This window comes from Muscardinus avellanarius (genome assembly GCF_963383645.1).
Source record: "Muscardinus avellanarius genome assembly, chromosome: X".
In the NCBI taxonomy this organism is placed as follows: Eukaryota; Metazoa; Chordata; class Mammalia; order Rodentia; family Gliridae; genus Muscardinus; species Muscardinus avellanarius.
In genome coordinates, this window is record NC_137792.1 from 113,792,638 (window position 1) to 113,809,823 (window position 17,186).

Here is a 17,186-nt window from a genome sequence, read left to right on the forward strand (position 1 = left end):
GGCAAGTACTCCAGCACAAACACCTCACAGTGATCTAAATACGGACTGGAAAAAGGCCAAGTAGTGCATGGTACCACCTGCTTTTTTTTTTATGGGACTAGGAATGGAACCCTTCTACCTCTGGGCTACACTCCCAGACCCATTTTATTTTTTATTTGAAAACAGGGTCTCTTAAGCCAGCACAGCTGGCTTCGAACCTGCGCAAAACTCCTGTCTCTGCCTCCCAAGCTCAGGGATTACAAGCGTGTGCCACCACACCGGGCGTGCCACCTGCTTTTAATCCCAGTACTTGGGGAGGCTGAAACAGGAGGATCACAGACCAGTTTGCGGCCAGCCTCAGAAATTTAGGGAGAATCCTAAGTTTAGTGGGAACTGGTTTCAAAATAAAAACTACAAAGCACTAGGAATGTAGCTTGGAGGCAGAATGTCCCTACGTTCAATTCTCAGTGCCAAAAAAGAAGGTATTCCATTTAAATATTAACCAAAAGACAGCTGGTAACCAAAAGACAAAATAGACTAAATACTTAAAATCATTGCAAAAAATTTTTTTTCTAGCACTAGGGATTGAATCTAGGGGCATTCACTTTGCTACACCTCCCTACCCTATTTTATCATTATTTTTTAAATTTTGAAACAGTCTTGCTATGTTACTGAGGATCTTGCTAATTTGCTGAGGCTGGCCTCGAGCCTTCTGTCTCAGCATCCCAAGTACTGAGATTACAAGCATGCACCACCATGCCTGCTTGTAAGTCCCTTATTTTTAACAATAATTTCCTACATTCATATAAGTTATTTGCATACAGTAAAGTGCTTTCCTATGAACTCCACAGTCTAAGAGTGAAACCATGCAGGCTAGAATTTTGGAAGGTGATGCACTAGAAGGCCTGTAGGTTATTCCTGAGCAAGAATAATACGATGAAAATCCTATTTGACAAAAAGTCTCTGGCATTCCTACATAGGATGATCAGGAACATTTTTTTTGTGTGTGTGTGTGTGGTACTGGGGTTCCTGGAAGCCCTTCTACCTCCGGGCCATACTCCCAGACCTATTTTATACATTTTATTTGGAAACAGGGTCTCTTAAGCCAGCGCGCCTGGCTTCAAACCTGCGCGATCCTCCTGTCTCCGCCTCCCAAGCACAGGGATTACAAGCGTGCGCCACCACGCCCGGCTACGTAATGTTTTTTTAAAAAAGAAATAACTTACCAGGCAAGATGGTACATGCTTGTAATCCCAGTACTTGGGAGGCAGAGACAGGAGGTTCACAGTCCGCAGACACCCAGAGCTACATAGTGTGACCTTGTTTCCAAATAAAGAATAAAAACTGGGCATGGTGGTGCACGCTTGTAATCCCAGCATTTGGGAGGCTGAGACAGGAGGCACACGGTTCGCGGACAGCCTCAGCTAATACTTAGTGAAGCCCTTTGTAACTCAGTGAGAATCTGTTTCAAAAAAATAAAGAATAAAAATAAGGCTGGGAGGTGTCGCTTGGAGGTAGAATGTCCCTGAGTTCCTTCCCCAGTACTGCAAAAAAATAATAAAGAAAGAATAAAAATAGGGCTGGGGGTGTAGTCAGAGGTAGAATGTCCCTGAGTTCCATCCCCAGTACTGCAAAAAAAAAAAAAAAAGAAAGAATAAAAATAAGGCTGGGGGTGTAGCCCAGTACTGCAAGAAAAAAAAAGGAACTAATTTAGCAAGGTCTGATGAAACATGCCTGTAATCCCAGTACCTGGGGAGCTTGAAACAGGAGAATCGCAGGTAAATTGACCAATATCAGTAATTTAGCAAGACTCTTAGCAACCTAGAGAAACTATTTCAAAACAAACAAAAAGAAGTAGAATGACCCTGGGAACAAATTTTAATGCTACACACAAAAGAAAATTAACTTCATCAACAGAAATACAGACAAGGTAGGCATGGTAGTGAAAACCTATAATCCTAGAACTTGTGCAGCTGAGACAGGAGGATCCCAGGTTCAAGGACAGCCTCAGCAAGTAGTAACTCTCATCAACCTAGCAAGACATTGTTTCCAAATTAAAATAATAATAATAATAATAATAATAATAATAATAATAATAAATAGGGGCAAGGGTATAGCTCTGACTGGCAGGCTTACAGGAAGAATGCAGTTTCAAGGCCAGCCTCTACAATTTAGAGACTCTGCTTCAAAATAAAATAAAAGGTCTGGGATGGCGGGCATGGTGGCTCACACTTGTAATCCCAGCAATCAGGAAGCTGAGACTAGAGGATCACAGTGCACAGACAGCCTCAGCTATGTAGTGAGGCCCTCCACAAGAACCTATTTCAAAATAAAGAATAAGAAATAGGGCACAGGGTGTAGCTCAGAGGTCAAATGCCCCTGGGTTCCATCCCCAGACCCGCAAAATAAAAAAAAGGCCTGGGATTATGGCTCAGAGGTAGTGAAACCCTGGGTTGAATCCATTCCCCTACCAAAAAGAGAAAAAAAGAATGCAAATAATTTGTGCAGGCAAGGATAAGGGGGAAAAGACTGTTGATGGGATTGTAAATTAATGAATATACTATGAAAAACAACATAGAGGTTTCTCAAAAGATTAAAAATGCAACCACTATTTGACCTTGATATACCACTCCTTGGTATCTTTCCAAAACAAAGTTAGAACCAACCACACTTGTCATCCCAGTATTTGGGAGGCTGAGAAAGGCGGATTACAGGTTTGCAGTCAGCCTCAGCTATGTAGTGAGGCACTACACAACATAGTAAGACCTTGTTTCAAAATCAAGAATTAAAGATAGGGGCAAGGGGTGTAGACTGGAGGTAGAATGCCCCCAGGCTCAATCCCCAGTACCGGAAAATAAAAAGAAATTAAACTTTCGAATACTATAGTGATACCACAACCTATATTTATAGCAATACAATTTACAATAGCCAAATTATGGAAATAACCTAGGAATCTACCAACAGACAAATGGGCTAAAATCTATATATACACAATGGAATTTTATTCAGCCATAAACAAGTTATGTCATTTGCAGGCAAATGGACACAACTGGAAAATGTTATGCTGAGATCTCAGGATCCCAGGAAGAGTCATATGTGGAAGCTAGAGAATAAACAGAAAAGGGACCTGGGGATGAGGACAGCTATCACTGGAACAGTGGAGGAGGTCTGGGAGATGGAGGTGGGGAGAGGAAGAGAAGGCCTGAGGAAGGAAACAGAACAAATATGATGTCTCTCTATGAAGGTACCACCACCAACCTTTATATGCAGACATCACACACACACACACACACACACACATACGTATATATATTTAAATATATATATTTTTTTAATTTTTTGGTGGTACTGGGGATGGAACCCAGAGGCTTTCTACCTCTGGGTGATACTCCCAGACCTATTTTCTATTTTTATTTGGAAACAAGGTCTCACTAAATTGTTGAGAGCCTCACTAAGTAGCTGAGGCTGGCTTCAAACCTGTGCGATCCTCCTGTCTTGGCCTCCCAAGCGCAGGGATTATAAGCGTGCGCCGCCACCACGCCCAGCGCGCTCGCTCGCTCGCTCTCTCTCTCTCTCTCTCTCTCTCTCTCTCTCTATATATATATATATATATATATATATATATATATATATATACACACATACATATATATTTTTTAAAAGAAAAAATATTTTTTCTTTGCAGAACTGAGGATGAACACAGGGGCATTCTACCTCCAACCCTAACTCCCAGCCCTATTTTTTTTTATTTTGATGCAGAGTCTCATTAAGCTGCAGAGGGCCTCACTACGTAGCTGAGGCTGGCTGCCAATCTGCAATCCTCCTCTCAGCCTCCCACGTACTGGGAGTACAGTGTGCACCACCACACCTGGTTCTAGACTTGGTATTATTTGGAAAGGAAGAGTGATAGCAGAATGGGGTTAGCAGGGAATGACACCAAGAGATATTGCGTGCATACAAGAATGTTTCCCTTGGCCAAGTATGTTCGTACTCGCTTCTAATTCCAGTGTTTGGGAGGCTGAAACAGGAGGATCACAGGTTAGAAACCAGCCTCAGCAACTTAGTGAGGCTCTCAGCAACTTAGTGAGGCTCTGTTTTCAAATAAGAAATAAAATAAGGTCTGTGGATATAGTCTGGAAGTAGAAAGCCCCTGGGTTCCATCCCCAGTACGGAAAAAAAAAAGAATGTATCACTTTGAATCTCACTATGATGTAGAATTGTATTATATCAATATATTCCAAAAAAAGAAATACCTTTTATACTAATCCAATTAAAATTTTGTTAACAAGTCTCTAATTTCCCCTGTATCACTGAAGAATTGCAATATTGCTGCTTTTTTTGGTACTAGAGATTGAATCCTTATTCTACCTCTGGGTTACACGCCTATCCCCTTTTATTGTTTGTGTTGAAACAGGGTCTTGTTAAATTGCTGAGGCTGCTCTCAAACTTACGATCCACCGTTCTGAGCCTCTCAAGTACTGAGATTACTGGTGTGCATCACCCTACCCACCTATAATATTGATTTTAATATTCTGGAAGTACAAAGTAATTTAAAAATATATAATACAAATATGACTTAAATACCCAGAGACACATTCAATAGCCATAAAACGTATTTTCCTTACTAAAACTATATTTCTATCCTTTCTTAGAAGTCCAAAGAAATTAAAATACGTGCACTGCTTTGTATATAAATTTTCAACACCAGGAGAACCAAATTCCTCAAGAAAATGCTGGCACTGCATCAATACTGAGACAGAGGCTGTTTTGTGGCTTAGGACTGTAAGACCACAAAGATCCAGAAAGTCAGTAGCTTTCCGTGATAGAACACTGTAGACTCCCCTGCTGTCACTAATCATACAAATAATGATTCTGAAAAGTAGGTTGCAAAACAAAATTAAAGGCTAACATTTTCTGTTTCCAAACAAACAAAAATAAAAAGATGTAAATTTTCCCACAGGTATGTGGGAAAGGTAAGACCAAATAAAAGCCCACAGCAGCTTCACATTCAGGTCACTCAACAGAGGAGGAGAACAGTGCGTTACCTGAAATACCTCACTCGACATCATACTCCTACTGTTAAAATGTGGACAGTCTCGATATGTTTGGTTTGGTAACAGTTGTGATCAAGTGCAATTTTCTTGAAACCTAAGCATTTTGCTGTGTTCTATGGTGAATACTTGAGCCAGTTCGCTGGAGTGGTCAGGGATGATAGGAAGCCAAAGAGGATCTCTATGATGCTTCTGTGTGAGGCTCAGCAAGCTACTCAATACAAGACGAATGGAAAGTGTTCATCTGAGATGTGCCAGCCCTCTAGGGGAGAAGGTGCTGGGTGCTGAGTATAGTAAGCATAGTCCTTGCTACCAGACCTTTTCCTCGTTGTGACACAAACTACAAGGTAGGGCGGCCAGTTCTCCTGTCCAAAAACAACATACACAAGTGTAGCTTGAGGGTCCCTTTTGCCACGCTGTGCTCCAAAGGAATGTGCTACTGTTAAATATACTGTACACTTTAAATTTTTCTGTAAGACACGTTACTTTTCAAGTACAGTGTCATTTCCAAAGTCACTAGAGTGACAGATACCTATAGTTAAGAGGTAATTTGTTTTAAATAGACGCATGAGTTGTAAATAGGTGTGTATTTGATCTGCTCTACCCCTCTTTGATTGTCTCTAACATGTTCTCTCTCTTCCATTTGCAAAAAGTGTTTGAGAACATTGATAGTACTTTACTTGTCAGGAACTGGAGTTCACCTGCTTGTACTAGGGAATGTAAAGAGAGAAACAGCATTCTTTTATGGCAATCTGGGGCAGAAACAATATGCCAGGTGAAGAACTGAATTAAAAAAAACAATTTGTGCTTTCTTTGTAAAAAAAAAAGGAAATAAATAAATTTAACAACAAAGGAAATACAAAATTAAATACTGAACGCTAGTTTATATAATACATACTGAAGTATTTACAGAGATATGGCTAATGTATACTTTATTTATTTATTTATTTATTTATTTATTTTGGTGGTACTGGGGTTCCTGGAAGCCCTTCTGCCTCCAGGCTACACTCCCAGACCTATTTTATACTTTCTTTTTATCTGGAAACAGGGTCTCTTAAGCTAGCAAGGCTGGCTTCGAACCTACGCGATCCTCCTGTCTCAGCCCCCAAGCGTGGGGATTACAAAGTGCGCCACCACGCCCGGAACCCAGGGACATTTGAGCTCCGAGCTACACCCCCTGCCCTATTTTTTATTCTTTATTTTGAAATAGGGTCTCACTGAGTTGCAGAGGGCCTCACTAAGTAGCTGAGGCTGTCCGTGAATCATGATCCTCCTGTCTTAGCCTCCCGAATGCTGGGATTACAAGCCTGCGCCACCACGCCCGGCTTTTATTTTATTTTTTGAAACAAGGTCTCACTAACATACTAAGGCTGGTCCAGGCCGGCCTCAAACCTGCGATTCTTCTGTATCAGCTTCCTAAATACTGGGACTACAGATGAATGCACCACCACACCCGGCTTTTTTTTTTTTTTTTTTTTTTTTTTTTGCCTTTTTGGAAGATAGGATCTGGCTGTTACCCAGGATGTGCTTGGAAGTTTTGCACTCAAGAACCTCCTATCTCAGTCTCAATTGAAATTACAGGGATAGATCACTAAGCTGAACTTTTCTAGTACATTAAAAAAATTAAGAGGGGCCCCTGGCCCGCGCCCCCGCCTGCGGGCATCTGGCGGCTCCGAGGTGTGAGCAGGTGTGAGCGTGGGGCCCTGTCTCCCGCCCGCGCTCCTTCCCCGGCACACCCCGCGCGCTCGGGCTTCGGCACGCTGGCGCCTGCGCCACCCGAAAGTTCAGGAGCCCTGGAAAGGAGAAAGAATAAGACGACAGGAGGAAGAGAGAGAGAGGGTAGAATGGAAGAATCTCACTTCAATTCTAACCCATACTTCTGGCCTTCTATCCCCACGGTCTCAGGACAGATCGAGAACACGACGTTCATTGAAGGATCAGCTGTTGCCAGAGGACCGTGGGCTGGCCTCACCCCACCACCCCACCTTGCTGACCGTCCCGCCTGTGTCCCTGCCCTCGGGCATCAGCATGGACACAGAGTCCAAGTCAGAGCAGCTGACTCCACACAGCCAGGCGTCCGTCACCCAGAACATCACGGTGGTCCCTGTGCCTGACAGGGCTGATGAGTGCGGGTCCCGGTATGGTAATCACATCCCCCTCAGGCTCTCTTGTGACCACAGCCTAACAGAGGAAGGAGGCGGAGGCGGTGGAGGAGGTGGCAGTATTGCCCCCAAGCCCGCCTGGGGGCACAAGAAGTGAATGCTGGAATCTGGGCTGCCCGAGATGAGCGACCCTTATGTCCTCTCCCCTGAGGATGACGATGACCATCAGAAGGATGGCAAGACCTACCAAGCCCCACAAGTGCCCACATTGTTCCAAGACCTTCACCAACAGCTCCTACCTGGCCCAGCACATCCGTATACACTCAGGGGCTAAACCTTACAGTTGTAACTTCTGTGAGAAGTCCTTCCGCCAGCTCTCCCACCTCCAGCAGCACAGCCGAATCCATACTGGAGATAGGCCATACAAGTGTGCACACCCAGGCTGTGAGAAGGTCGTCACACAACTCTCCAATCTGCAGTCCCATAGGCGGCAGCACAACAAAGATAAACCCTTCAAGTGCCACGACTGCCACTGGGCATACACCGACGCGGCCTCGCTCGAGGTGCTCCTGTCCACGCACACGGTGAAGCACGCCAAGGTGTACACCTGCACCATCTGCAGCCGCGTGTACATGTCGGAAGCATACCTTATGAAACACACGCACAAACACAACCCTCCTGATCTCCAGCAACAAGTGCAGGTGGCAGCGGCAGCAGCAGCAGTGGCCCAGGCCCAGGTCCAGGCGCAGGCGCAGGCGCAGACTCAAACTCAAGTCCAGGTCCAGGCCAAGGCGCATGCGCGCGCGCAGGCTTCCCAGCAGTAGCCGCTGCCGCCGCCACAACCACCACACTTCCAGTCAGTCCCCTGGGGCAGCCCCCCAGGGCAGGGGTGGCGGGGACAGCAACCCCAACCCTCCACTCCAGTGTTCCTTTGACCTGACCCCCTATAAGACGGAGCATCACATGGGCATCTGCCTCAAGGTCACCACCAGCACCATCCAGGTGGAGCACCTGGCCAGCTCCTAGAGATCCGTGCTGCCGTCCATTGGGAAGAGGAGAGAGAAGTTCTGGCCCTTCTTTCTCCGTCTGCTCTTGATGGGAAGGTCTTCCTTGACAAGCCTTGGCTCCATTCTCCTCGAGCCTCAGGCACAGCTTTTGTTCACAAGATACCACCATTATTTTCAGCTCCTCTTCAAAAGGACATCAGCCCTCCTGATTGGCACAGAAATTGAGCTGATGGCGTCATCCAGCAGCCCCCTCCCAAGCGAAGCTTTTAAAATCTGGGGTTGGTGCTCAAGGGAAGAATTTGTTACGACCTCACAGAAACTTGAAACTTGTCCGGTGTGGACACTTAACCCTTTCCTCCCTCCTCATCCTCAAAGTTTGGGCTGACCGAAGACTAGAGGCTGGCCCTCCCTGATAACAAAGAGAAGGGGCCCTAAATGTAACCAGCCTCCTGTCTTACGCTTGCCTGCCAAGAACAGAGGTTTCATGTGCGCCCAGCCCCCAAGAGCCATTTTTTTCTCCCACGGTCTCACTTCACTCCTTACCGACTGCTGGTGAAGGAGACTTGGGTGGGATTAGACCTCCTTATATTTGTAAGGGGGCATGGGCGGAGTGTGGTCCCCAAGGGGCCAGATTCCCCAGGTGGTCAAGGGTGGCCTAGCAGTGTGGGCCTGGCTTTCCTTGGAGCTTCTCTTCCCTTCTCTGCCACTCAAGGCCCTCGACCCAGCTTTTCCACTCCAGCCCAGGGAGCCTCGGGAGCTTGGCGTTCTCCATGAAACCCCAGGACAAGGGTATTGCAGAGAGGAGAGTTCAGGGCAACCCCAGGACTGGACTTAGCCCCTAGGTGCCACAGTCAGATGCCGGACATGGAATATATGTGTACACACACACACACACACACACACACACACACACACACCCGCTCATCACGGCCACCTTTGTTGTAACCATTTCTGTGTTTATAAATGCATTATCTCTGAGAATTTTCATATTTGATGTTTTATTTTATTTTTATCTTTTTTTTCTCCACACTCTTCCCTGGCCATGGCATTTTTTATTTACTTTTACCTTTTTTTTTTTAATCATGACAGATTCCAGAGAAAAGAATACTTAAAAAACAAAACAGGAAACCAGTTGTTATAAAGCAATATAAAAATGCAGAAAAACTTATGTACAATCCAAGGGGTATTTTTAGAACATTGTATAGAAATAAATGCATGTAAAAGGAAAAAAAATTAAGCAGATATGGTTGTGCACACCTGTAATCCCAATGCTTGGGAGGCTGAAAAGAGGAGCACAGGTACGTGGCCAGCCTCAGCTATTTAGTGAGCCCCTCTGCAACTTAGTAAGACCCTATTTCAAAGCCGGGCGTAGTGGCACACGCTTGTAATCCCAGCATTCGGGAGGCTGAGACCGGAGGATCATGATTCACAGACAGCCTCAGCTACTTAGTGAGGCCCTCTGCAATTCAGGGAGACCCTGTTTCAAAATAAAGAATAAAAAATTGGGCAGAGGGTATAGCTTGGAGGTCAAATGCCTCTGGGTTCCATCCTTAGACATCCAAAAAAAAAAAAAAAAAAGACCCTGTTTCAAAAATAAAGAACAACTAGGAATGGTGGCACATGCGTGTAATCTCAGTACTTAGAGGCTGAGACAGGAAGATTGCAGGTTCTTGCCACCTCTGTACTATGTAGCTTCTCTCTTGGGGACATTTCAAGTTTGCTAATTCCAAAACCTTTGTGATAAAAAAAAAAACAATTGTGAAAAGTAGCTATTAAAAACACTTGACTAAAAGGAAAAAAAAAAAAAAAAAAACTTGAGTAAGCCGGGCATAGTGGCGCACGCTTGTAATCCCCACGCTTGGGAGGCTGAGACAGGAGGATCGCACGGGTTCGAAGCCAGCCTCGGCTACTTAGTGAGGCTCTCAGCAACTTAGTGGGACCCTGTTTCCAAATAAAATATAAAATAGGTCTGGGAGTATAGCCCGGAGTTAGAAAGCCTCTGGGTTCCACCTCCAGTACCACCAAGAAAAAAAAAATAATTGACTAGCCGGGCGTGGTGGCGCATGCTTGTAATCCCTGTGCTTGGGAGGCTGAGACAGGAGGATCGCGCAGGTTAAGAGACCGTTTCCAAATAAAAATATAAAATAGGTCTGGGAGTGTAGCCCGGAGATAGAAGGGTTTCCAGGAACCCCAGTACCACCAAAAAAATTACTTGACTACTAAATAGTCCCACTAGTATAAACACTATTCATTTAAAACACTTTTCTCCTATGAATTCCCTGCAAATACTGTTTTGGTTTTTGTTGTTGTTGTTAAGAAACAAGGGCACTTGCCGGGCATGGTGGTGCATGCTTGTAATCCCAGTACTTGGGAGGCCAAGACAGGAGGATCCCCGGTTCCAAGCCAGCCTCAGCTACTTAATGAGGCTCTCAGCAATTTAGTAAGATCCTGTTTCTAATTTTTTTTTTTTTTTTTTTTTTTGCGGTACTGGGGATGGAACCAAGGGGCATTCTACCTCCAAGCTATACCCCCAAACCTATTTTTAAATTTTGAAACAGAGTCTCACCTAGTTGCAAAGGGCATCACTAAGCAGCTGATGTTGTCTGCAAACCACGATCCTCCTGTCTCAGTCTCTCAAATGCTGGGATTGCATACGTGCACCACTGTGCCCGGCCAAATGTATGCTTTTTTAATTTTTTGGTGATACTAGAGATCAATCCCAGGCTCTCACCATGCTACATAAACAATCTACCAATAAGCTGCACCCTAGCCCTATTTACTTACTTATTTATTGTGGTACTAGGGATGGAACCCAGGGACATTCTACCTCCAAGCTACACCCCCAGCCCTATTTTTTCTTCTTTATTTTGAAACAGGGTCTCACTGAGTTGCAAAGGGCCTCACTAAGTAGCTGAGGCTAGCCATGAGCTGTGATCCTCCTGTCTCATCCTCCCAAATGTTGGGATTACAAGTGTGCGCCACCATGCCCGAATCCTAACCCTATTTCTTTTTGAAACAGGTTTTCCCTAAGCTGTCCAGGCTCCTTGAAACATGTAATCCTCCTACTTCAGCCTCCCAGTTAGCTGGAATTAGAGTGCATGCCTGCCCACTCATTTTACTACAGAAACATGAGTATGATTCCCTGGTATTGCACTGGATCTCAATAACACTTCCATAAAAAATATGGTAACTACTCTACATTATCTTTTTTTATGTGTGGTACTGGGGATGGAACCCAGGGGCATTCTACCTCCAAGCTACACCCCCAGCCCTATTTGTTATTCTTTATATCAGAGCAGTGTCTAAGTTGCAGAGGGCCTCACTAAGTAGTTGAGGCTAGCCACGAACCTGCGATCCTCCTATCTCAGCCTCACAAGTACTGAAATATCTTTCTAAAAACCAATTATGGGGCAAGGGACCTATAATTACAATAGCAGTACAAGCAGAGCTCCATCTAAGGACCATTAAACTGAAGAACATACCATCCACATCACACTTGTTTTTCAAATCAAGTCAGAAAAATGTTTTGTAGAAGAAATTTTATGAAAAAAATAAGATTCAAGGCTAGGAGTAATGCTTGGTGGTAGAGTACTCGCAGAGAGCCTCAGCTACTTAGTGAGGCCCTTTGCAACTCAGTGAGACCCTGTTTCAAAATAAAGAATAATAAATAGGGCTGAGGGTGTGGCTCAGAGGCAGAATGTCCCTGGGTTCCATCCCCAGTACCACAAAAAATAAATAAATAAAAGGCCATGTGTATAGTAAATCATTTAAAACTGTCACACAACATATATACCAGTATGGAGCACTCATCTCCATTAGAAGAATATCTACCAAACTACTGGTACCAGTTTGATTTTCCTTCTTATAAACTACTGTTCTTGCAAGATGTGGTGGGGCACACTTGTAATCCTAGTACTTGGGAGGCTGAGGCTGGAGAATTCTAGGTTCGAAGGCAGCCTCAGCAAGTAGAGAGTCTCACCAACCTAGTGAGAGCCTTTTTTCCAAATGAAAATAAACTAGGGCTGGGGGTGGAGCTTGGAGGTAGAATGCCACTGGGTTCAGTTAGGCCGGTACCGGGGCCAGTGAGGCCAGGATTGAAGCCTGCCCTGAGGCAAGGCCAGTGCTGGGGCCTCCAAGGCCGGGATCGGAGCCTGCCGAGGGGTTAGGCCGGTGCTGGGGACAGCGAGGCCGGGATCACGAGACCGGGATCAGAGCCTGCCGAGGGGTTAGGCCAGTGCTGGGGACAGCGAGACCGGGATCGCAGCCTGCTGTGAGGCAAGGCAGGTGCTGGGGCCTCCGAGGCCGGGATCGGAGCCTGCTGATGGGTGAGGCTGGTGCTGGGGCCAGCGAGGCCAGGATCGGAGCCTGCCATGAAGCAAGGCCGGTGCTGGGGCTTCCGAGGCCGGGATTAGAGCCTGCCGAGGGGTTAGGCTGGTACCGGGGCCAGCGAGGCCGGGAAGGAGACTGCCGTGAGGCAAGGCCGGTGCTGGGGCCTCCAAGGCCGGGATCGGAGCCTTCCGAGGGGTGAGGCTGGTGCCGTGGCCAGCAAGGCCGGGATCGGAGCCTTCCAAGGGGTTAGGCCAGTGCTGGGCCCAGCGAGGCCGGGACCGGGGCCTGCCGTGAGGCAAGGCCAGTGCTGGGGCCTTTGAGGCCAGGATCGGAGCCTGCCGAGGGGTGAAGACGGAGCTGGGGCCAGCGAGATCAGGATTGGGGCTTGCCATGAGGCAAGGCCAGTGCTTGAGCCAGCGAGGCCGGGATCAGAGTCTGTCGTGGGGCCAGGCTGACGCCGGGGCCTTCAGGAGCGAGATCAGAACTTGCAATGCGACATACATAGAGAAACATCACAGAAAATAGAAAATCAGATGCTTTCCCTAATGTGCAAAACCTAGGAAAAATGGGTAATGGGAGGAGATCTAGTTGAAGAAAGGGCCCCATGGAAGAGCAATTAAGGTAACCAATCAGAGGGAATGGGACAGGGGAGGATGGAATCTCTTTGAAAAGCATGATATATGTAAACAAATGAATCAAAGTTAACCACCAAATCAAACATGGGATCGAGGGAGGGGGAGGGAATGGGACGGGGAGGGAATAAGGGGTAATTGGATGATGTGTGCTGGTATACCTTCACAAGTTTAGTATTCCATTGTGATGTTTGACTACAATGCACTAATTTAAAATTATATATATATGAATGTCCCTGGGTTCAATCTCTAGTGCCACAAAAAGAAATAAAGAAATAAGAGAAAAGAAAACCACTACTCACTACTCCAGAGAAAGCCACTAAATACTAAACCACTAAACACTAACAAAGGAATTTTGTTATTCACTCAACAAATTCGGTATGCCTGTCGAGAATACTATTTGAAATACCTTTGAAAGATAGCATAAAATCAATGGTAAAATGCTTTTAGTAAATGTTCAAATATTTTTTTTTGTAGCACTGGAAATTGAAACCAAGAGCATTCTCTCTGAGCTACACCCCCACCCTATATCTTATTTTTATTTTGAAACAGGATCTTGCTAGGTTGATGAGTCTCACTCCTTGCTGCCGCTGTCCTCGATCCTGTGATCATCCCACCTCAGTCTCCCAAGTACTAGAATTACAAGCATGCGCCACCACGCTCAGCTTAAGTGATTTTTAAGTAGACTTCTCCTACTCATTACTCCTGAACTTGATTGGCCTCAGGGAAAATTAAGCAATGTTGTTATTAAAAAAGGCTTATAAAAAATGCAAGTCATAAATTTTTGCATACCTGAAGACTGGCAAAATCCAGGGTGTGAAGACAGCACAAAATGTTCAGTCAAAGGCTTAATTTTCTGTTCATCGCTGCTCCCCTCGCCCACAGAATTCTGATCATCATCTCCTAAATCAGAAGAAGAGGAAGTAATGTCTGCCTGCTTCCTTTTTGCACATGCTCTTAGGGAGTTCCTCTTTTTCTCCTTGACACCGCCTGCCTTCTTTTTAGCTGGCGTTCTCTGTTTCTTCTTTTTATCATCTTCAGAACTTTCCTCATTATCGGAAGATGATGAGCCATTTTGTATCTCCTTGGTATTTCTCTTTGAACTTAGATTTCTTCTTTCCCTCAATTCTATTCTTTTCTGTCTCTTATCAAAGGAGGCACAGCCATCTTCTTTCACAGAATATTTCTCGGTATCGGATGAGGAAAGATCTTGTATCTTCCTTGAACTCTTTTCAGGCAAGCTGCATCTTTTCTTCTCTCTACCAGACACTCTAATTTTACTCTTTTTATCTTCTGAAGAATCGCAACTATCTGCTTTCCCTGGCAACTTCTTCACATTCTCGGGTAATTCATCCGGCTTTTTGGCCATTTTATCTATTGGCTTTTTGCCTTTCTTTTCCCCATCAATCGTATCATTCTTACTTGGTTTCATACTCTTAGAAAAATGACAAATTTCTTTTCCCTCAGGTAATTTCTCAGTGCTGTCAGATGACGATTCATACTTTTGTTCCATCTTAATTACTTTCTTCTTCAAACCTGGAGTTTTCTTTTCTTTCTCTTCAGTTCCCTTTTTGTTCTGCTTCTTGTCTTCTTCAGAGGATTCTTCACTCTGGTCTTTCTTGGAAAATTTCTCAACAACTTCGGCCAAGCCACCCTGGGCTTTTTTACACATTTTGCTTTTCAGCTGCTTGCTCTTCTCTTTAACTTCTGTGACTTTTTTGTCTTCCGAGGAATTCAAACTTTCCTCTTTCCCTGAAGAAGGCTTATCGGCACCTTCTGCGGACACACTTGCCTGCTGCTTCTTCAGAAGTCGATCCTTGATGGTCTTGGCCTTCTCAGCTGAGCCTTCTGCGGAAGAGGAATTCTCCCTCTCTTGCTTCCGTTCACAGTCATCGGATGATCCCTCCTGTGCTGTCTTCAAACTTTTCTGTCTTTGATTATCTGTTCCTTTTTTGCGGTGTTTTTCATCTTCAGAAGACTCATAGTCTTTTTTATTTGCAACTCTCTTTTTGTTTATTCGGGTAGCACCAATTTTGCTCATGCTTTTTATCTCTTTTTCTAATTCTGAGTCATAATTGGATGACTCAGACTGGTTTTGGCGTTTCTTTTTCAAAATGACAGAGCTTTTAGCTGATTTGCCTTTTTTAATATCAAAATCTGAGCCTGAAGTAGAGCTTTTTCGTTTCCTTTTTCCTTTATCATCTTTCCCTGTTTGCTTCTTTAAATTATACACAGTCTTATGATTCATGTGAGTTTCATTAATATCAGTATCTGAAGAAGAACTGTGACTCATCCTGCTTACCTCTTTGAGGATTGCTAGCATGTCATCTGAATCTGAATTTTGATCCATGATGTCCGATTGCTTCGATTTGGGCAACTTATTAGGCTTAGGATTATCTATAGCACTGTCAGAAGAATTGCGCTTATCCTTCTTTCTCATTGGAACTGACAGTTTTTGTTTCTCCTTCACCATTTCATTACTCTCTTCATCGGAATTAGATGTCACAGGGTTGGCTTCTGTCTGCCGCCTCAAGGGTGTAGTCTTTACACGTGGGGATCTTCGAAGATCCGATTCTTCTAAAGGTAAAGGAACTTCATTTTCACCCACGTGCTCTTTATCACTGTTTTCCTGTCCACATTTCTCTAACTTGGGACTTGAGCCAGAGTTCTTAGAGCCATCTTTATCTTGTGGGACTTCCTGACAATCAGCACCTTTAACTGGGGAATTGGAAAGGGAAACAGGAGTGAGTTTAACATATAATTCTTTTGTTACCTTAGCTGTAGTTTTGGACTTAATACCTCCCCTGTTGTCTTTTGAAGGAGTGCTTAATTTTACGGAGGAACTCTCTAGTTCTTGCTCAGTTCCACTGTTGCCATTCCCCTGATAATCAGTTGAACTCTGCACTTCCATAGCACTTTCAAGATTCCCAAAAATGTCCTCTGGAACTGAGGAAGGAACCGACACAATGTCCATGTCCAAGTCTTCAGAAGTGTTCGTAGGCTCATACTGAGGCTCTTTTCTATCCGATTTGTTCTGGTCACTACTGGTACTTTTACTTGCTCTGTGTTCCTCTGTTGAAACACTTTGCTCCGTGTGCTCACTATCTACCTGTTTCCTTGATGGTTTACTTTCTGGCTTTAAAGAATCCTTCCTTTCCAAAGCGCAAGGTTTTTCTCCTTTCCGTATTTTTGTTTCAGACTTAGCATCTTTATGCTCTTTGGTATTTTTCTCTTTGTTTACAACATCCAAAGCTTGAATCTCTGAGTTCAAGTCTTCTTCCAATGCAAGATGAGCCTTCTTGATATCAGCCAATACAGATTTAAAAGCCTTAAGCTGACGTAATTTCATAGTGGAATTGATTTCTGAATTATCTGTTGCCTGCTTCAAAAATTTAACATAACTTGAGTTCATGTTGGCTGTGGTCTCAATCAGTTTTTTTGCCTTCTTAATCATTTCTTTGGGCACAATTAGGTCTGAATACGAGTAGGTTACAGAACCAGAAGAGGAATCATCTAATTTCTTTTCTTCTCCATTGCAATTTGAACTATTCTTCTTTGGAGAAAATCTGGGTGCTTGGTCACATATTTTACTACTCTTTTCACTGTCAACTTTTATCTTCTTCTTATTTTGTTGCAACAACTGTTCTAAATTTTCAAATACGCTGTTACATGCAGTGACCAAGTCCAGTAAAGGCTCTGGGTGACAAATGTAGCAATACCACTGGTTGTTCTCGTCCATTATTGTAGATAGCTCCTTTCGACCCAGGTTACGGAGAATGCATTTCTTACAGAAGGCATTATGGCAAAAGTCACAACAAATCAAGTTCCCACCTTCTGCACACCATCTGAAATATTTTAAAGATTAAATATTATTCCCACAAAGCTAACTTTCATTGATAAGTAAAGCAATTTTCTCAGCCAGAAATTTTAATGGTACTTGAGATTATCTGTTTACTCTGTAGCAGAAACCTTAAAACTAGACATAAACGTGAGGTTTTGTGGAAAACAACAATCAACCACTAAAGATATCAATGACATTACAAAAGATGGCGCTAATAAAAGGCTCTGAGGGTTCCCTGAAAAGCA

At 44.3% G+C, this 17,186-nt stretch overlaps 1 protein-coding gene and 1 pseudogene across 2 annotated transcripts in view; one reads left to right on the forward strand and one right to left on the reverse strand.

Annotated features, from left to right (window-relative positions):
- Positions 1-17,186, reverse strand: part of ATRX (ATRX chromatin remodeler) — a gene marked incomplete at both ends in the record, with an annotated part of 162,023 nt that overhangs the window by 94,955 nt on the left and 49,882 nt on the right. The window contains one exon of the mRNA XM_080719003.1: positions 13,893-16,945. Coding sequence (XP_080575129.1) covers positions 13,893-16,945 — 3,053 coding nt within the window. The remainder of the gene's footprint in view (positions 1-13,892; positions 16,946-17,186) is intronic.
- On the forward strand, positions 6,875-8,158 carry LOC308278736 (zinc finger protein 384-like; annotated as a pseudogene). Its single transcript has one exon. The product of its transcript is annotated as a zinc finger protein 384-like (transcript).